The following is a 19,560-nucleotide window of genomic DNA, read 5'->3' on the forward strand; positions in this document are numbered from 1 at the left end:
TGATTTACACCCCCTGCTAACATTCTCCTAAATGATTTATGGCTAGTCTTCTTTGCTACAACTAATGTTCATGAGCAACATATTAATCTCACTTAAAGGAAACTTGACAGGGAATGTTAGGGCCCAACTACGGCATACTGTGATTTACAAGTTGCTATAACAATAACGCATTAACCAGGGTAGAGACATAATTAAGTGTATCTATCCTTTTGTTATGGTTCAGTCACTCCTGAGGTTGCTAGGATGGTGGCTGCCAGGATACTCAAACTGAGGCTTCAACGTTTTGGAGCCCAAACCAAAACTTTTTCCACAGAGCTCTTTTTGTAAAAATGATTTGCAGGCATTTAGATTTCTAAACACACAAGTATTGATTTGGGAATTCAAGGCACCACACACTAATATGTTTGGTTCTTTGACTGCAATCATGTGTCACAAACCCACCCAGACTCTTCTTTCCAGCTGTCTTTATCTTTGCTTTGGTGAGACATGTTAAGAACTTTCTCCAGTTCCTAAAAAAAGAACACAACAACACACACACACATACACACAAACACACTGTGTCAAGGATAACAACAATCAAACACTCATCAACTTCTTGGTGACGGTTTCTTTGCATATTTCCAACCACCTTACTTACAAACAGTCTGCTTTGTACCTTTATACAAGACACATGAGTGCTCTGTTGCCCATCACACTCTGACAGAGCAGGATCGTCGTCCGGGTTTGGCTCTATAAAGTCATAGAGATCCTGATCTGATAGAGGGAGGAAGCATCCGCGGTCATCACACAAACTGTCACATTTTAGGCACTTCATTCAACCAACCCTCGCGTCTCTCTTATTGCTGTCAAAGGGAATATGTGATACTTATTTTCGGTAACCTTTGCAAGAGTCCATTTTGGAGAGGAGAGAGAGGGCGTCGGCACGAGCTGTCTCTGAAACTTGGGAGTGCAGGCTGACTGTGTCGTCATCTGAAGGCTGCAGGAAAGAAGAACAAGGAGTGAATGAGTGCATTTCAATTTAAGGTTGTGCTGCACAATTTGCTGCAAGGTAACCTCTAATACATCTGTTTCATCTGTCCTCTGGCATTTCCAACCTTGATGGAGAAACAGAAATGTGTCTTAACACATAATAATAATAATAATAATAATAATAATAATAATAATAATAATAATAATAATAATTATAATTATTATTATTATTATTATAATTATTATAATTATTATTATTATTATTATTTTTATTATTATTATAACTATTATTATTGTTCTTGTTTTTATTACAGTTAATACCATAAGTATTATTGTAATTTATTGTTAGTAATAATTCTAATTATTGTTGTCGTATTATTATTGATAGTAATAATCATTATTATTATTGTTCTTGTTGTTGTTACTATTAATATTATAATTATAACTTATTTATTATTATATTATCGTTATTATATTATTATTATTATTTGAATTGTTATAAAAACAATAATAATAATAATCATAATAATAATAAACAATAATAATAATCATTATTATTATTATTATTATTTGTATTATTATAATAATAATTATTATAATAATAATCATAATAATATCATTTATATAGCACTTTTCTTAATACTCAAAGTCGCCTTACATAAAATAAAAGTAAAAATAAAACAGGTAAATAAAGCGCCACAGGGACAGATGTGGGGCAGGGTTAGAGGTCATGTGTTGTCTGCTTTTTTTAACAGGTAGGTCTTGAGGTGGTTTTTGAATGATTGAAGTGAGTCAGAGTTGCAGATGTGTTGAAGGAGAGAGTTCCAGAGAGCAGGGGCAGCGATGGCAAAGGCTCAGTCCCCCAAGGTGTGGTGCTTGGACTTGGAGTATTGTTAGCACTGTTTTTATTTTTATTATTATTTTATTATTGTTATTATTACATTTTTATTAGTAGCATTTTCTTTTCTTTTTCATTTCATCCCTCGGTCACTAGCTAGGAGGCAGCGGTAATCTTTGCTAGGTGAACAATCAGTTATTATTCTGCTGTCACCAGAATAATGAAATACTCTGCACTCCTAAGGATGTACATTTTTCTAGGCTGAAGCAGGGGCAGGGCTATCTGTGCTCTGAACAGAGTTGAACCCTTGCACATAAAAGTTGCTAATGTCCAATAAAACCTTCCCTGCTGCTCCAGTGTCTCACTTTCCTTCATCGATCCCCCATTCACCCTCCTAGCCTCCTCTGTTACCCTCCTGCCAGCTTCACATTATGAAATCAATTAGCATTTGATTCTTGCCAGACATTCTACCGCCGGTGATTGTAATACCTATCTGGCCATTGTCTAAACCAATCTTTTCTTGTGATCCTTTTCCCTGCTATCTTGTTGTCTGACCTGTTTGTAGTAGCTGTCTACTTTTCTAATGCAGTCCGCAAGAAGTTTGTCTTTACCCTGAATGTTATTTTTGTAAACGTCTGCCCTTGATTGCTTGCGCCTGAACCTGAACCAATGGGTGTTTCTATTTGTTACATTTAATGTTTCAAAAAGCGGACCATTCAGACAAAAACAAATGCTTGTTTAGCAATGGTTATTCAACTTTACTCAATCTAGTATCAGAAAAACATTCCTGTACTGAACTCATTTTGATATTCACATCATACTGCATTGGTATTCTTTTGTGTTCAAACACTGACCTCAGTCGTAGACAGCCTCTTGTCGCCATTGTCACTACCAATTCCAGAGTCAGGCCCGTGGTTTTTACTGGGATAAAAATCTTCCATGCTGGATGAAACAGTAAAAACGTCTCATTTCCAAGTGGATAACAATCAATGCTATATCATGAGTGCAAGATGTATCATCAAAGGAGCATGGGTATTATCAAATAACATGTTCAAGTGACAAATCTTAAAGTGAGTATACTCTGTGCCCTGTCATGAAACCATTACAATAAATGTTTCAGTACCTATCTGTCAGTGGCTGTGGAAGGCAGCGCTTGCCGAGGGAGGGGAGGTCCAGTGTGTCTGGCTTCTTGTCCATCCTACAGGCCTGGATGTTTAAGTATTTGAATATGTGCACCTTGCCCTTGAGACAAATCTGAAACATACAAATGCAGGCAATTTGTCTCTAGAGTCTGAATTGTTATGACCACAGCAGAGAAATATGTTCCTTTAATCCACTAGATGGTGCAACTGAACCAGGAACATTACATTAGGAGGGGCGTGTCAGCTTGACTAATACAACTATAAAACTATGAGAGCTGTGTTTGACACCAAATATATATATAATGTCTGCACCTGTGCGGGAGGAGACTGCATAGGATTGTTGTCAAGGATGATGTGCTGCAGCTGTCGGAGTTTCCTGTAGGCTGCAGGAATCTCTGTGATCTTATTGCAGGAGAAGTCAAGACGGATGAGAGGCAGGTCAGCCAGCTCTGCAAGCACAAGCAAGAAGAGTGTCATTGAATTTGATGCATAACATCAGATTTGCATGGGGTAATTTTGGCTTCAGCAATGGTAACATGACAGCAAACAATAGACAAACACTGCAGAGGTCAGTCTTAGGTGTGAGAGAACTTGAACACCTGCCAAATGTGTCAGTATAAATCAATAATGTAGAAATTCCAAAGAACACAGAGAGAAAAAAAGAGCATCAGAAGTGATGAACTGACCCTCAGGCAGCATGTGGAGACAGTTCTTCCTGATGTTGAGTTCTCGTAAGGCGTGAAGCCTCCCAATCTGCACTGGCAGCACCTGGATCTCATTGCAGCTTACATCCTGCAAGGGGAGGCAGAGGGCAAGGAATTGGATCAGTAAGGCAGCATGATTTTCAAAAGTTCATATGCACATAACAAACACAGACTGCTCACCAGCTCCATCAACTCTTTGGCCTTCCCGATCTCCTCTGGGATGGACACCAGCTTGTTGTTGCTCACAAGCAGAACTTTGAGGGGGAGGCTGAACAAGTACTTTGGCAGAACTGACAGGAGGTTTCGGCTGAAGAGAGAGAAAACACAATGACCTATATTTCAAAGAGTAAACAGAAGCATGTACCAGTGAGTATCTGGTGACTGGGAATTGAGGAACTGTCTCTCTTTCATGTAAGCATTTCTTTCTTTTTATTTCAGTGGAAAGGGAACAAGCTTCTCTTGAGGTTTCAAACTGAACATAAGATACAGCAGGAACAAAACTGAAAGTTACTGTTAGCATTGACCCACCTGATGTCAAGATAAGTCAGCATCTGCAGGTTGATAATGGCTTCTGGGACGCACTTGATGCAGTTATGATAGAGGTTGAGCGACTCGAGGGGGGCGAACAGACACACCTCGGGAGGGATTTCTGTGAGGCGATTCTTGGACAAATCTGAGAAAGAAACAGATGAAACACTTTTTATACGCAGGTGACATATTTTGAAGATCTCTGTACGTCAATTCTGTTTGCTTTGGGCAGAAAGAATAATCAATATGCCTCTGGGACTGAGTGATGGGCAGCACGCCGCCTCATTGAACATTAGTCTAAGATTACACTAGAGTCTTTGGCTTCAAAGGGAAGAGTGCTTCTGGCATGTAATATCTCAGTATTTCCAATATTGATCTCACTGGGAGTGGCACAGTAATGGCTTTGCATTTGTAGGAATAGGTGGAATCAGTCAGAACTCACCCCACATCCTTTCTTTTTGTAAAAAGTAGGGTATTTCATGCCCTTTCATGGTTAGATATTATGTTAGATGACCACAATGAGTAATAACTTTATGGGGTAAAAGGTAAATGCACATTTAATTATGATTAAACATGTTCAAGTATAGAAATGTCTATAAAATCCATCCATCCAGACAGCCTTCCATCATCATCTATACCCTTATCCTGTTAGGGGTCATGGGGGGGAGCTTGTCCCAGCTGTCCTCCATCGAGAGGCGGGGCACAACCTGGACTGGTCACCAGTCTATCACAGGGCTGGCATATAGAGACAAACCATTCATGCACACACAATCACTTCTATGGGCGATTTACAGTCACCAAATAACCTGATGAGTATGTCTTTGTTCTGTGGGAGGAAGCCAAGGGGAACCCATTCATACACTGGGAGAAAATGCAAACCTCATACAGAAAGGATCCTGCCTGGCTGGGGATTGAACTTTCTCTGTAATTTAATATATTGATTTAAATTTGAATCTATTCTAATCTGTATTTGCTCTGCAATGTGATATTGCAAGAGAGATTGTGAAATGTTCAATTTTAAAACATTACGACATCACAATATGAGAGAATGGACCGTCTATTTTTAGTTTCCTAGAAAGGAACTTCAGCCATGCAGGGGCGTGAACAGACTGTTTTTTATGGGGTGGCCCAACTGGGGCATGGACATGGGCAGGGATGATGGGGGGATGTTTGTGCACACATTAATAGCATTTACCCTTTTTGTTTTCACTATCTGATTTTATAGTTGATTTTAATATAAATGAAAAAACTGCAGCTTAGGACTTTTGGGTGCCACCTGAGGTGGCCAACCAGATTTCAGCAGGGTGCAGCACCTCTAGACACACCCTTTTGAGTGACTAGATTCAGACATAATTTAAGTGCTATTGCTGGCATTGCAACATTTGTACAATGCTAACCTGCTATAATTTAGTACGTATAATGTTATAGCTAATGTTAGCATCCGGACCATAGACAGTATATAAAATAGACAGCGTTGCTCGGCCTTTTCCCGTTCTACGGTTTTGAAGCCAGAAAACCCTGTTCTAATGCGCAGCCATTGTGCAGCCAGTCTGCGCTGAAGAGAATTTCTGTGGTTGCCACGGTAACAAGCTCCGCTCTACAGCGTAGCATCACCAGATCCTATGGAGTTTCCCTCTACGGCAGCTTTTAATCAAAGTAAACCCGGAAGTAAAACCCAGTTTTTGAACCTCTACTAACTAACGAAAAAGAAACTTTTCAGGAAAAAGAGGCCTTGAACACAAAACAGTTAAATAATAACTACATATCACCACAGCATACAGATGTGAGAAACATTCGTACAACGTATATTCACTTTTTTAAGTTTGACTGCTGCCCCATTCAAATGAATGGGGGAGACAGAGTGTTTGACCTATACTGCAGCCAGCCACTAGGGGGAACAGTTTTTGTGGAAGCTTCACCTCCAGCCGAGAGAGCTGCACCCCTGATCCGGAATGTTACAAATTAGCACTCAACGTTTGTTTGAAAAGTTTTTCAAATTAAGAAATGAAAGCTCTCAAAAGTCTTAATGAAGGGGCTTATAATTTATTAGGGAACAATTTAAAACCTTTCCAAAAATGACTCAAACCCCAAACCTAAACTTTATGTAAGAGCTAAAAGAAAATGAATTTGGGTTTATCTGGCGAAGACCATGAATTTCTGAAGATATCTTCAACGCAATCTGTTGAAAATGGTTGTGTTCAGCTTGTGTTGTAACATGTGGTTACCTGTGTGTTCAAATACATTCTTTACGCACGATATATTGCATCTTTCATTGTGTCTTATTGACTAGACAAGTATGGTAAAAGCAGTACAGCTAATGCTAAAGTAAAAGGACACACTAGAATCAGAAATGTGTAGCACTGTTCATAGCGACCTGACAAAAACTCAAGGTGCTCCGCTTTATGACTAAATCCAATTTGCTGAAAATTCATAACCTTACACTGGTCAAGTAGTGAGTGTGGCTCCTATTCTGTAACAAGAATATGAATGTAATCTCTGCCTGAGTCAATGAGTACGAGGACAGTCTTTCTCTCTCGCTCTTGCCAAAGAATGTGAAAGCAGAAGAGAACACTGAGGCAGATACTGCTGGTTGGGCTCATTACTCAACTGTCAAAATTCAGGTCTGTCTCATGTGCACACAGCACATATTAAATCTTAATACATCATCAACCAGGCTCATGCTCCCTCTGGAGGGCTATAATTCTTGCACGCCTTCTGATCATGCACAAAGCTTGGGTTAAGGCACTTTATTCCTCAAGGTTGCTGAATCACTCACACAGCACTCATAGTCTGACATTTCACAGCACGCACATTTGCAGACACACAGACTACCTCTCTTTGTGTTAAATAAACAGCATCTGTTTTAACAGGAAACATGAGGATACATAGTGTACGAGAACACATATAAAGACTACCTGACATTGTGTAGACTTCACCTTCAGACACGTATTGATTGAGTAGCTGTGTGTTTGTGCCTGTGTTTGAGTGTGAACGATCCTGTCTACTGAATTATCTCTGGGTGACACCATAATTAGAGAGCTATGTTGGAAGCTGCACAGCCACAGATAAAACAGCTTTCAATTTCTGTCCCACCTTACTGAAGTGCTATCCGTACTGCTGGGAAAGCAAACACAAGCACACCTCCATCTCCTTAATGTATGCAACGGCACATAGGCGCTCTTTATTAAGCAATTAAGCTGTATGAGCTTTCCTGAAAGCAAACACCCCCTGACCTTCTATTAAGACTTTTCTGTTTGCTGTGGATGGATTAATATAAAAGCGTACAATATGTTATGTAAGTATCCCTTATTCAAACAGAATTTAGATATATTTGTGCAGGTTTTGCAACCTTTAATCCTTACTCTTTGAGGCTACAAGTCATCACAAGGAGAGCAGAACTACGTGCCAGTTCTGTCTGTCCTTAAATAGACTCTTTTTTCTGACAAGCCTCAAATGAGCAACAACAGAGCAGACAGGACTCACTCAGTTGTCGTGTGTCTAAGCTCAGACAGCGGCCAATAAGCAGAAGTGAGATGCAGACCATGAGACAGTCAGCGGCACAAAGGGGAAAACATGCCCAGAGGTTAGGGGAAACAGAAATTACCACATGTGGACAGACCAAAGCTGAGGTCACAGGCGATACTTGTTTTCCATTAAGAGTAAATTGTGCCGCTCCCTGAGGCTCAGACCTTGATGCAGTAACCCAGCTGCACATAGACGACTATCCAACCTCCCTCCCTCCATCCACCCCACAACTGGGGATTCTTCTGTAGCAGTGGAATCATTGGGGTCGATGGGAGAAGGGGGGTTTGGGGGGTGGGTGGAGGCAGGCTTTGTGAGCCTGTCCATGTCCATCCCCTCGTTCCCTCCTCCAACCCAGGCCGTGCACCATCTGCAGCCCACAGTGGGCCTCTTATCCACCTGCTGGTCGACCAGAGCTCCCGCAGGACGTGTCGCACCAGGCAGACGAGCCCACAATCACAGCTCCTCCACTACACAGAAACCTCACTCCTTTTATTAATATTGTTAGCACAGAAGATATCTATGTCAACTATGACACAGCAGACTTGATACTATCAGGTTTCCTGCTGAGAGCTGGCACAGACACCAGGCCATAGTCCCTTTTTTCTACAGTGAATTTGTGCAAATGCTCTTAACTGGAAATATTGTAAGATTGCATTTTTTAAAAGAATTAACGTGAGACCGTTTAGAGAAATTTGGAGCAAATATGTTACAACAATTCCACAAGAAGTTCAACATCAAGTGCAAAGAAATCCTAAAGACCTTTACCTTTATAGCAGCACTTTCACTACAAGGTTCAGTTGGATGAAAACAGGGAAAGAACCTGACAAAATCATGATTAATTGGGGTTAATTATCCCAGCAGCACCAGACGTGACCATAGATTTTTCGCTGGTAGGTTTTGGGTGTGGTCAGGAGCACAGCTGGGTGTTTAAGAGCCAGGCATGGACCTTCTGTGAGTATCGTGTTCGCCTGTGATTTAAATGAGGTGTTTGATAGTCAGTCAGCAAAGTCCTCCGACTATCAATTTCAGCTCCAGCTGATTCCAAGTCTGAGTCACACGGTCTGCTGAGGTCAAGATCAAGCTTAGAATCTGAAATACTGTCTTTCTTACTGCTGTCACATTGTATAAATGTAAAAAATGTATGAACTGTCATCAAGCCTTGAAAAAGAAACTACAAAGCACATTTGTGGTGATTTGGCGGAACATAGGTAAGTTTGAATTTGTATTGTTTCCGATTTTTTTTACAAAAAAGCTTTTATTGTGTGATTTTATTTAATTTCAACTCTGTTTTTAAGGGTCTGTTTTATAAGCTTGCATGCTTTTTAGTTTTTATTTCATTTTATTTTTTATCACTCCATTTTGCTTTGCACTTTTTCTTGTTTTTATTGCCCACTGTGAAGCACTTTGTTACCTCTATTGAAAAGTGATATATAAATAAAATATTATCATTATTATTATTACTAAATTTCAGAGTGATTGGTTAGCTTCTAACCATCACTAGAAAATTGTCTGGATGCTTAATTTAACTATTGTTCCACATTAGCTAAACCAATCTAACCAATATGTTGTTTTAACTTGAAATGTTGGCTGTTGACCCTCTTGATTTTCACCCTTGTCTTTTTGGTTTCTGATAAATGCAGTAGCTGTGACATTATAAAGTTTATAAAGATTGCCTATATTACACAGACAAAATTATGACAAACAGCATTTAGTAAAACCAATGCTGGGTGAATTTAGTCAACTGGGATCCCTTATCAGATTTTAGGAAGCAAATTCATCAATGTTAAAACTAACATGAAAGCCAACTTTTGAACATTTTCACCTAAGGCTAGTGTTCTGGGGGGCTCTGAACTTGTGGACAATCTTGATGGTCAAAAAAATCACTGGCTGTGTTTGAGAGAAGCCCAGTCCACAGGTGATGCGTCACCTACATGTTAGTCTGGGTAGACTCTTCGGTGTCAGGTTTGGCCTGGGGAAGTCTCTATATCAGCTCTATGTGTACAGCTTCTTTGTGAGGGATGTATGTAAATGCTTTCAGGGGGAAATTCGTTTTAACTCTTGCACTCATAACCAGGCGCCATCCATGTTACACGCACACATATTTAACTTTTTTGGGGTGTCCCTTTACAACAATCACCTGTGAAAAACAAAAGTCAAGTAAGAACACGTCATCAAAGTGTACTGAATTTGACCACACCGGCCATCATGGTGCTTATCAGCCTATTGGTGTTCACTATCGCTTGATAAAGACCAAGCAGGTTGAAGCCTAGTTATTTAATTAACTTCTTGTGGCATTGATTAAGTGTGCAGGTCTATCTTCTTTTTCTTACATGCATAATATAAGCACAGCTATTTATGTAAATTAACTCACTCAATGGTTATGTGACTTTACCTGATCCTTTCAGGCATGTTTCAAATGCATGCAGTTCACACTTTCCTCAGGTTATACTAAAGTAAATGCAATAGTTTGCTTTTTTAATTTTCAGAGGAGTTCCATTGCCATGTAATAAGTAATTTATAATCCTTTTTTTTTTTTCATATACCAAAAGATCAATAGTGATAATTGTATGTTTCCGCCCTATGATGAACCCTAAGCTTGCATTGGAAAACTAACTTAGTCATAGTTACTTGATGTTTTACAGCTGTATCCTTATCCTTTTTTACTCAGCCGTTCTTTCAACTCCTGTGAGGAATGAGACACTGTTTGCTTTTTTTCCCAGCTCTTAAAATACCACAGTGTCAGCAGATCTCTTTTTAACTTCTGAGGAATCGTAAAAGAAATGCGAGGAGCAGCAGCAGGCTTAACAGACCTTATAACAAAGACAGCAAGTGTCATATTATAAGATGTGCAGGTCATCATGGTGAGAAATAGCCTCCAGTAAGCATTTAACTCATCATCCGTTTGGTGCAGTTGATACAGACAGAAACTCATCAGCCATATATTGAACCATTAGGCCTGCAATTACTCTCTTTTTATTACCCATGTGTAGAACTATAAGCTCCACAAGGATGCATTCTTTATCATTATATTTTTATTGGGTCAGTATTATCATCCATGCATTTAGCAGTAGCAGCAGTCATGTGCTAGCTGGGGCATTGTGTTCCTGCTGCCAGGTATGCATATGTCTTGTCTAGACATGCAGAAGCACATGAAAAAAGGAGCCCTGAGGGAAGAAGTGCCAGTTGGGAATGTTGATTTTTTTTTTATTCAGGGCCCACTCATATTGCCTGTATCCCCTTGTTTGTGTTCTATATTATGTATGCCACGCACAAAACTGTTTCTTGGGGGCAGTTCTTTTCAGTAGCCACCCACTAGCGGCAGTCTTTGTTCATCGAGCACTGAGAAAAGACGAGACAAACACTTATAATATGTTAATGGATTTCAAGTGAGACGGACTACAAAGTATAAGCAGCATCAGCAAAGTGTGTGTGTTTTTTTAATGGCTTCATTCTGAATAAATTGACCAAAAAGGTTCTTGTTAGTTAGTGAGCAGTGACATTTAGGTATTTACACTCGTCAATTATTAAATCAAGACTGCAAATGCATGATACTTCTGTCCTTGTTGAGTTGCCCTACACAAAATGCCTTGAAGGACTTAACTTCTCAGGAATGTAGCAAGGTAGAGGCAGTCTTACAATGTGAGATGTGCCCTGTGTTTCAACTTGAAACATGTAATATTCATATTTGCCACCTGTTCAACAAACAAGTACAGTTCAGAAGTTTGGACATGATACATTACACATGAGGACTCTTGCAGCATTTGGTGGTTTGTTCTTGGCTGTCAAATTCACTATCACAAGCATCCTTGGAAGGCGAGAGAAATATCACTTCCTTATCTTTCCTTTGACCTCGCATTTGGAGCTTTATTTGGATTCTAAATATGACCATTCATAGAGGAAACAAGAATGTGCAAGAAGATGGAAGATTTGGAGTTTAGAGAAAGAATCTCTGCAGTCCTTAATGTTGGTGCTGAGTCCCAAAACAAGAGAAGAAATAAACTAAATCTCTCATATGACCTACATTTTTGAGCAGACTGTAAATAAGTCATTACGTTCCCTCAGAAAGCAAACAAAGTTTTTGGGGTTTCAAATAAATGTGTGTATTCCTCAGAGTGACAGCCCATACAACATAGCAGCTTTGTTGTCTGTAAACACACTGCGCTGTGCTTCTATGTCTAACGTGTGTGTTTGCACCTTCACAGGCAGAGTAATGGCAGGCTGGGATATGAACCTGAACATCTGCCCAGGTTGATGCCCCTTCTCCTCAGCCCCTCTCCAAGGTCGAGGCAGACGCTCTGAGATCTCTCACTCCCCCATGGGAAAACAGACCGAGTGGTGACAAACTGCCAGTGAGCACACTGCAAACAGACACCCCTGTGTGAGCTGGCCTCTCCCTTTTCTCTGTCTGCACACACTGCAGCCTTCTGCTCCTCATTAGTCAGCTGGGGGGCACTCAGTAAGACCCTGTTCTATATAAAAAACCCATTTAACTTCTGAGGAAAGCAAAGGGGTGGACTGAATTTATAATCACACCCTATCAATGATGGGATATCACGCTGTGTGTGGTCTCATTTAATAGTACAAAAAATAAGAGTAATGTAGTTAAATATCAAAATATTTTTTTAGATCAAGAAGGCATGCCCTATTATTTACAAAAAATAAAGTTAACCCCATTTCTGAGAGAAATTAAGAATAGTAAATGCAGTGCTCTGATTAACATTTAAAGCAATGTGTTTAATAAGCCATTAGCTTTGACAGATAATAGTGAATTATAGCTTAAACACCTCCTAGCTAAAAATTCTGTTAGCTAAGATTTACATCTTCCTGTTGTATGGTCCAACTCTTTCAAACTTAAGTTAGAAGTAAAATTTTTTTGGGGTTGTATGAGATACTTGACAAAAGCAAGTGTATACCTTGCAGAGGGTCTTGGTCAGCTCAGCCCTTTTGTTGAGAAATTGGCCGGAAAACAAGAACGGAAGCTAGGCTATCAACCAATGCAGACTGGATTAGCTCTACAACGTCATTAGCTTATTTTAACAAATTCCAACCAAAGCACTCTTCTCGGTCTGGGTGTACGCTGTATTTGGAAAATGTTCAATGCTTTACTTTATTCTCAGGCCCACATACCACACTACAACACACATACCCATATAATATAAAATTTAAAATGAACTATCCCTTTAAGGATTCAACTGCTTACTGGTTTAATGTATCATAAGCTAGAAATGCATTACTTACAGTATCTGCTAAATGTAGTTTTAGCATTAAAATACTTCCTAGTTGAATTACTGATTAGCTAAGAATTAAAGACATTTCCATCTTATTCTATATCAAAGTAAACTAAAATGCTAGCTACCAATAATTAGGGTTGCAAAATTCTGGGAATTTTCAAAGTTGGAAACTTTCCATGGGAATAAACGGGAATAGACCAAGAATTTACTAAATTGAAGGTTGGCTCTTAATAGGGAACTTAAATATAGTGGGGAAAATGTATTTTAGCTATAATCCTGACTAAAACAACCAGATCCATGCAAGTACATTTGAATATCTATGCTATTCCTCAATGCACATAGCACACTGCTTACTGCAGGGCTATTGAGACCACACCCCCTACATGCACTTTTCATTTAACATTTTGAATGGGACTTTGTGGGATTGCATTTTTGTAAATTTTTGAATGGGTTGGGTTGGGGGGATGAGTAATATTTAACTCAGCATTCATGTTTTTGTTCATCAATGAAAGAATTGATTGTTCAATAAAATATTTAACACTTGATACAGTTCTACTTACAAATAAATCTGTTTTAATTGTATTATTTTGGATGGATGTCTGCTTATAACAAAACAAATATTTATGCTTGGACATGATACCTTTCCATTAAATTACACTCAATTTCCAGTTAGTTCCTATTAATTCCCATGGAAAGTTTCCAAAAATTTCCAAAATTCCCCAGCCTGACTTCCAATGGAAATTTACTGTAAATTTTCCACCCCTTTGGAACCCTAACAATAATAATATCTATTAAAGAGTTATGTGCTGACATAAGCTGCTGTCTGATGGTACATTTCAGATCAAAGAGGAATTTAATCTCTTTCGACTTGAATACAGATTTTCCACAGTACAGAGGCTGCAGGCCAGACATTCAAAATCTTTAGACACCATATTTGACCACCCATATGCATACAGATAACAGCAAAAGTTAGCTTAACCACTTCCTTAACAACCAGAAACAGGATTTGTGTGTTTCTGTTGTATGGTAGGAATCAAGCAAGCTTTGATTTTAGAATTTTGCTTACAAGCTAAATTGATCTTAAGCTACAAATGCCCGTCTTTCTTATCACGTGGTTTAAATATCTAATTCAAACTTTGGTAACTTCATTACAGTAAGCCATGCCTAACATTAACAGAAGACTATAGAAAAGTCTTAATTATTATCTGGTAAGACTGTCAAACTGTAATTTAAAAATTCAAACGCTTCCTGGATAACTTTATCATTAGCTGATAATGAAAGCCTATGATATTGTATACCAATATTGAAATGTCGCCTGAAAAAAGATTAGCCATAATGCTTATATTTGCTCTTTTGTGGTTTTCTGTTATTAAATTAATAAATAATGTATTTTTCATTTTACTAAACGTTTATTTTTACTCCCACCCTGAGTAGTACTAAGAGACTGTATTAAGTGACATTCAAATTAGTCAAAACATTCAATCACAGCAAAGAGTGACTGAGTAAGGACATATTTAATTATTAGATGCTTCTTGATTGCATTACTAAATCTTAACAATCTAGATTTTAACCCAGGGTGATAAGCTTGAGATTTGATCACTGTCTGCGTGCAGCATGAAGTCAGATGATAAAGCTGATGTATGGGGTGGTGCTGTGAGGTGTTGCTCTCTCTTTGCACCTTTCAAAGTGAGACATCCCTCTAGCACACCTTCATCGAAATGAAGATGTGAAAGCAAATAAAAAAGCATCAGCATTCACAGTGATGGGGTTAGTTACACTGAAAGCAAGTGATGAAAAGTGTGACAGAAATGTGTCATATCTCTTTTGATCACTACCAGTGTTCTATAGCCTGCACTCATGAAGCAGCAACAATGAATTTAGACAGTCTTCGGAACAGACAGACAAGCTGATTATTAATACATTATAGTCTAAAAACAGTGGAGTTTGCACAGCCCAGCAGTCCAGAAATAGTGCACACTGACTTCCTGTTCTATTTGTCTCTCCCCTGTAAGGCAGCCTGTGCTTCACATTAAACACTTCAGCTTTTAAGGGCACAAGCAAGATGAAAGTGCATCTCTTTAACCAAACATAAACATTTGTGTTTGCAAATATTAAGGAAGTCCCATGATTTTTGAACACCTGTGTGGGAAAGCAAATATCTAGATTTATGCACAGCATGTCTTCCAAGCATTACACAATTAATCCTGCTACCTGCATGATCGCTCCTTATGTGTTCAAATCTGTCAGTTTCCAAAAAGGCTGGGAAATCTTTGAGCAGAAAATGTGAAACCCCTTGGGGAAAGAGCTCAAACTAGAGGCTTGCCACAAGCTGCAAATGGTGGAGTAGCACCATATGGTATGTGAGGACATCTCAAAGTAGGGAACTATCACTGTGAGATCCAGTATAATTGAGATGTCTACAATAATGACTATGAGTGATTTATTACAATGGGGAAATAAACCCTTCCTTACACCACCATGTCAAATATAAATGAATAGAGCAGCTTTGAGGAAGCATGAGCTTTCTACTGACCTACTGACTATATGAAAAAATATGAAATAGAAATGCAACACCAAAGACTAGACACAGCTTCTAATATACACGTGAAACCAAAAGCGAAATGTCTTCCTCTATCATACATTCTGGGCTATACAAGCATATATGCACCCAGGCAAGTGTGCATGCAAGCAGGGGGTGAGGCTGCAAGTGCACTGCATCTTTTGTCTGGTTGTGCCGAAATTGGGAAGAAAGGGGGAAAAAAAGGTAGAGCATGAGAGCATGTAGGTGTAGCCTATCATATGCACAGCGCAAATGATATTCAATGAGCAAGATCTACAACCGAGCCCCTTGGTTCATTCATATTCTGCTCCAGCACGGCAGCAGCCCCAGTGCCAAATCTACTGCGGCTGGGTGTGCAAACCAACCGCTGCACAGCGCCTGGCTTTGGGTGCGCCTGCCGTCTCATTCATGTGTCTCCTGGGGGGAGAGACTGAAAGCTGCTGGCGTTTATCTGAACAACCACACAACAGCAGCCTCGTGCAATAAAGTAGTGTGATATATGAGACTGAATGGACAGTAATTACAACAAGGGTGTGTAGTCTGATGTGCATTCACAGAAGCCAGTCTAGTGCACGGTATATCCCTTTAAATATTGTCACCTATATATTAATGCGCCCAGACCAGACAGAGAAGCACGCACAATGCGGACGTGCTGCATTCAAAGACACATAAATCCATGAGCACATTTCTGCAGAAGCACGTTGTCTGGGGCTAACTCCTTATTTCCTGAAGCCCATGCGTGGACACCCAACCACCCACCCACCTGCTTGTGTTGTATCCGTCAGATCGTAGCTCATCCCCGGGTACTCCCTCAGCTTCCTTCCGCTCAGGTTGACAATCCCGGAGCAGACCGCATCCTCCAGAGCCCGATCCAGGCTGCGGGCCGTGTGGTGCTGCTGCTGCTGCGGCTGCTGGTACTGGCTGATGCCCGGGCTCCAGTGGGGTCCACTGGGGCAGTGATGGCTTTGTAGAGCCGTGACAGCTCCCACACCTCCCTGACTGGACGCCATTTTCGTAAAAAAGAAATTACTCTTACAATAATAACAGCGCACAGCGGCAGTTTCTCCGCCCATGCGCATACGGGGTACATTCCCGGGACGGACGCTAGGGGATGGGCTTCTTCTGAGCTGGTGCTGCTTCTGCTTCTGCTGCTGCTGATGGTGATGATGATGATGGTGATGGTTAGCAGGGTTTGGTAGCCATTTTAGGCTTACCCTTTATCCACCTGCTCATTCTTAACTCCCAGTAGGGAACCCCAGTGTAGCAGACAAGGGACAGGGGCCCAAAATGCAAACCTACAATAATAATTCCTTTAATTTGGATGCCATTGGCTGGAGAGCCATGCCAGATAACAAGGAATCATTAAGATATATATATAAACTGTATATTCATGTCAAAAATGGAATATGTACATATAAACAATACAAAGTGGGATGTGGTTACACTTCCTTCTAAATACTACAGGAAATTAATAAAGGATTTTAATTCCATCACTGCCAATATCATTCACTGGGTATGGGTTATTATCAAGTGGCAACCTCCTGTCTAAAAATGTGTCCAATGCAGAAGTGCTAAAAACTGCAGTCGTTCAAGGATTCGCTTGAGGCTGGCTCCAGAATGCGGTGGCCCTGAAGTGCAAATCACAACTGCATATCAGAAAACACTACAGCAAATCAAAAAACACAACGGCAAATCAAAAAACACAACGGCAAATCAAAAAACACAACGGCAAAACAGAAAACACAACGGCAAATCAAAAAACACAACGGCAATTACCAAACTGGAAGAAGAAGGTACTCTCCGGGGACATGACTCGTCGCTGATTGGACTGAGTGTACCTACTTCTGCTGGTGCCGTTGTGTTTTCTGTTTTGCCGTTGTGTTTTCTGATTTGCCGTTGTGATTTGCACTTCAGGGCCACCGTACCAGAAGTACCAGAAACCACATACACACCAATTCAAAAAAGCCGATCTTTACAGCAGAAATAAACATGTTTACAGCCTGGTACAAAAGACGAGTGTAGTCTGGATAGCTCATTTCTCTATCGGCACACACTGCATGAGGGGGAATTTTTTTCTAACGTGGCAATTTCGAAGATATTGAGATCACAAGCCTTCCAATGAGAGGCACAGCTGACATGATTGACAGGCGGGAACACTGTAGCTGTTGGTTAGGAGGCTCAAAGCCCACCTCTTTACGTCACAATCACTCGACAGCAGTACTATGGCTGCCACCAACGATTGGCTGCAAAACACTGCTTCAGAAACAGATGGGTGACATCATATGTCGATATTTTATACAGTCTATGGTTATTATCAACAGCAGGCCCAAAACTTTCTTGGGACATGATTTGCAAAGAAAAAAAGTTGTCCAAGAGGCTGGATGACCTATTGCTGCAAAGTGCTCTGCTCATGGTGGATTAAGACAAGAAGACAGTCATGCCTGTAAAATGGGACTGGATTTGAACCTGGAGGGACCAGAGAAGTCCCCAGCATTTCTGGATCTTGTATCAATATTTTTTGTTTTTTAATTTGTATTTCGGGGCAATTTTGCCTGAATTCGATAGGGCGGCAAAAGAGAGACAGTAAATGTTGGGAGTATAGAGTGGGGGAAGACATGATCTGTAGTCGAACCAACGACCAGTCAATGCAGGGAGTCATGCCTGTTTTTATAGCAGAGCAGCCTGAGGGCTTGAAGACCATGGCCATCCAGTATCAGTTATCAGCCTTGACGCTTTTGTACAGTGACTTCTTCACATTCTCTGGATCTTTTAATATTATGTACCGTAATTGAGGAAATCCTGAAATTCTTTGCAATTTTACATTCAAGACCATTTTCCTGGAATTGCTAAACAATTTCCTCATCCAGTCCCTCAGAGTGATGAAAGTCTTCCCATCTTTACTTCTGAGAGACTCAGTCTTGTTAGCCAAATTAACTTTGTTAGTTGGGATATGACCTGAATTTCTTTTTGTGGCATTACAAAACTTTTTCAGTGTTTTGTTGTCCACATCCCAACTAGGCTCAAACGTGTTGCTGCCATCAAGTTTTGATATATTTTTCAGAAAACATAATTTTTTTAGTTTCAACATTTGATTTGTTATGTTTTCAATATTTTAGGTTTAATATTGGCCTCAAATAATATTCAAACCACCAGATTCTGCTTTCATTAACATGTGACATGTTGTGTAAAAGGGCATTGAGAGGTCAGAAGGCTTGAAACACGCCATATGAGTACAGTCCATTTACCTTTTATCTACAGCTTACTAAGAGTCCTTTTCAGGGATCATACTGGCAGGCTGAAGTACAGAAAGTATGATTTAAAGAATTATCCTTATATAGATCTTCTTTAAGATGACTTTCACAGCTGCTTACCTAAGCTTAATGTGTCTGGGTCCTTGCAGGGCATTTCATTTTCCCTGAATGTCACATCAGAAGGAAACTCAAGTAGCAAATACACTTCATGGTCAGCCATTCAGTGACCCTCTTCTGCACAAATAGCGCTCAAGGTCAGCCCATGTTTGATTTCTTGGTCCAAGTTGTTTTTTAAGTGCCTCACTGGTTGACCACACTACTGCTGTGCTCAGCTCTATGAGGGCTTAAGTATTGTACAAAATTTGACACTTGACCTTTAATGTCCTTTTACTCTAGCAGTGAACACTTTTGTGATGACCTTTACACCAAGGCATTCCTACAATAACCACCCCTAAGCTCCAGTTTCCAACGCCTTTGTCTTGATTAATCAAACCAAAACTAAAGATTGTGTTTTTTTGGGTCTTTCTGATTTACTGAACACAATAATTTAAGATTAAATTACTACATACACAACATAACTGGAAATTGTGCTGACATCTTTGAAGTTCACTTCAAAAATGTGATGAAGATCTACCTGTCAGTAAAATGAATACCATAAACATAAACATCTCCTTGATATTTATTATTGTACACACAGCACTGTGCAGCTGTCTTTTTGGGTTCTGGCCATAGACTGTATAATCAAGGGGTTCTCAAACTTTTTGGAGCCAGGGACCCCTTACAGGTGAGAAAATTGTCCAAGTACCCCCTCA

The 19,560-nt window shown here is 39.9% G+C and overlaps 1 protein-coding gene across 2 annotated transcripts in view; it reads right to left on the reverse strand.

The window, feature by feature from the left end:
* Window positions 1-16,657, reverse strand: part of lrch2 (leucine-rich repeats and calponin homology (CH) domain containing 2) — a 40,887-nt gene extending 24,230 nt beyond the window's left edge. Inside the window, exons 1-10 of one of the 2 annotated variants that reach the window (XM_034684480.1) lie at window positions 16,261-16,657; window positions 4,182-4,326; window positions 3,834-3,960; window positions 3,636-3,741; window positions 3,262-3,398; window positions 2,931-3,061; window positions 2,662-2,749; window positions 880-976; window positions 638-753; window positions 442-509 (exon numbers count right to left, since the gene is read on the reverse strand). In XM_034684480.1, coding sequence (XP_034540371.1) covers window positions 442-509; window positions 638-753; window positions 880-976; window positions 2,662-2,749; window positions 2,931-3,061; window positions 3,262-3,398; window positions 3,636-3,741; window positions 3,834-3,960; window positions 4,182-4,326; window positions 16,261-16,576 — 1,331 coding nt within the window. In that variant the 5' untranslated portion in view covers window positions 16,577-16,657. The remainder of the gene's footprint in view (window positions 1-441; window positions 510-637; window positions 754-879; window positions 977-2,661; window positions 2,750-2,930; window positions 3,062-3,261; window positions 3,399-3,635; window positions 3,742-3,833; window positions 3,961-4,181; window positions 4,327-16,260) is intronic. The other variant, XM_034684481.1, reaches the window with a different exon arrangement.
* Between the last annotated feature and the right edge of the window lie 2,903 nt (window positions 16,658-19,560).

The sequence above is a fragment of the Notolabrus celidotus genome, chromosome 5, assembly GCF_009762535.1.
Source record: "Notolabrus celidotus isolate fNotCel1 chromosome 5, fNotCel1.pri, whole genome shotgun sequence".
NCBI classification, from domain to species: domain Eukaryota; kingdom Metazoa; phylum Chordata; class Actinopteri; order Labriformes; family Labridae; genus Notolabrus; species Notolabrus celidotus.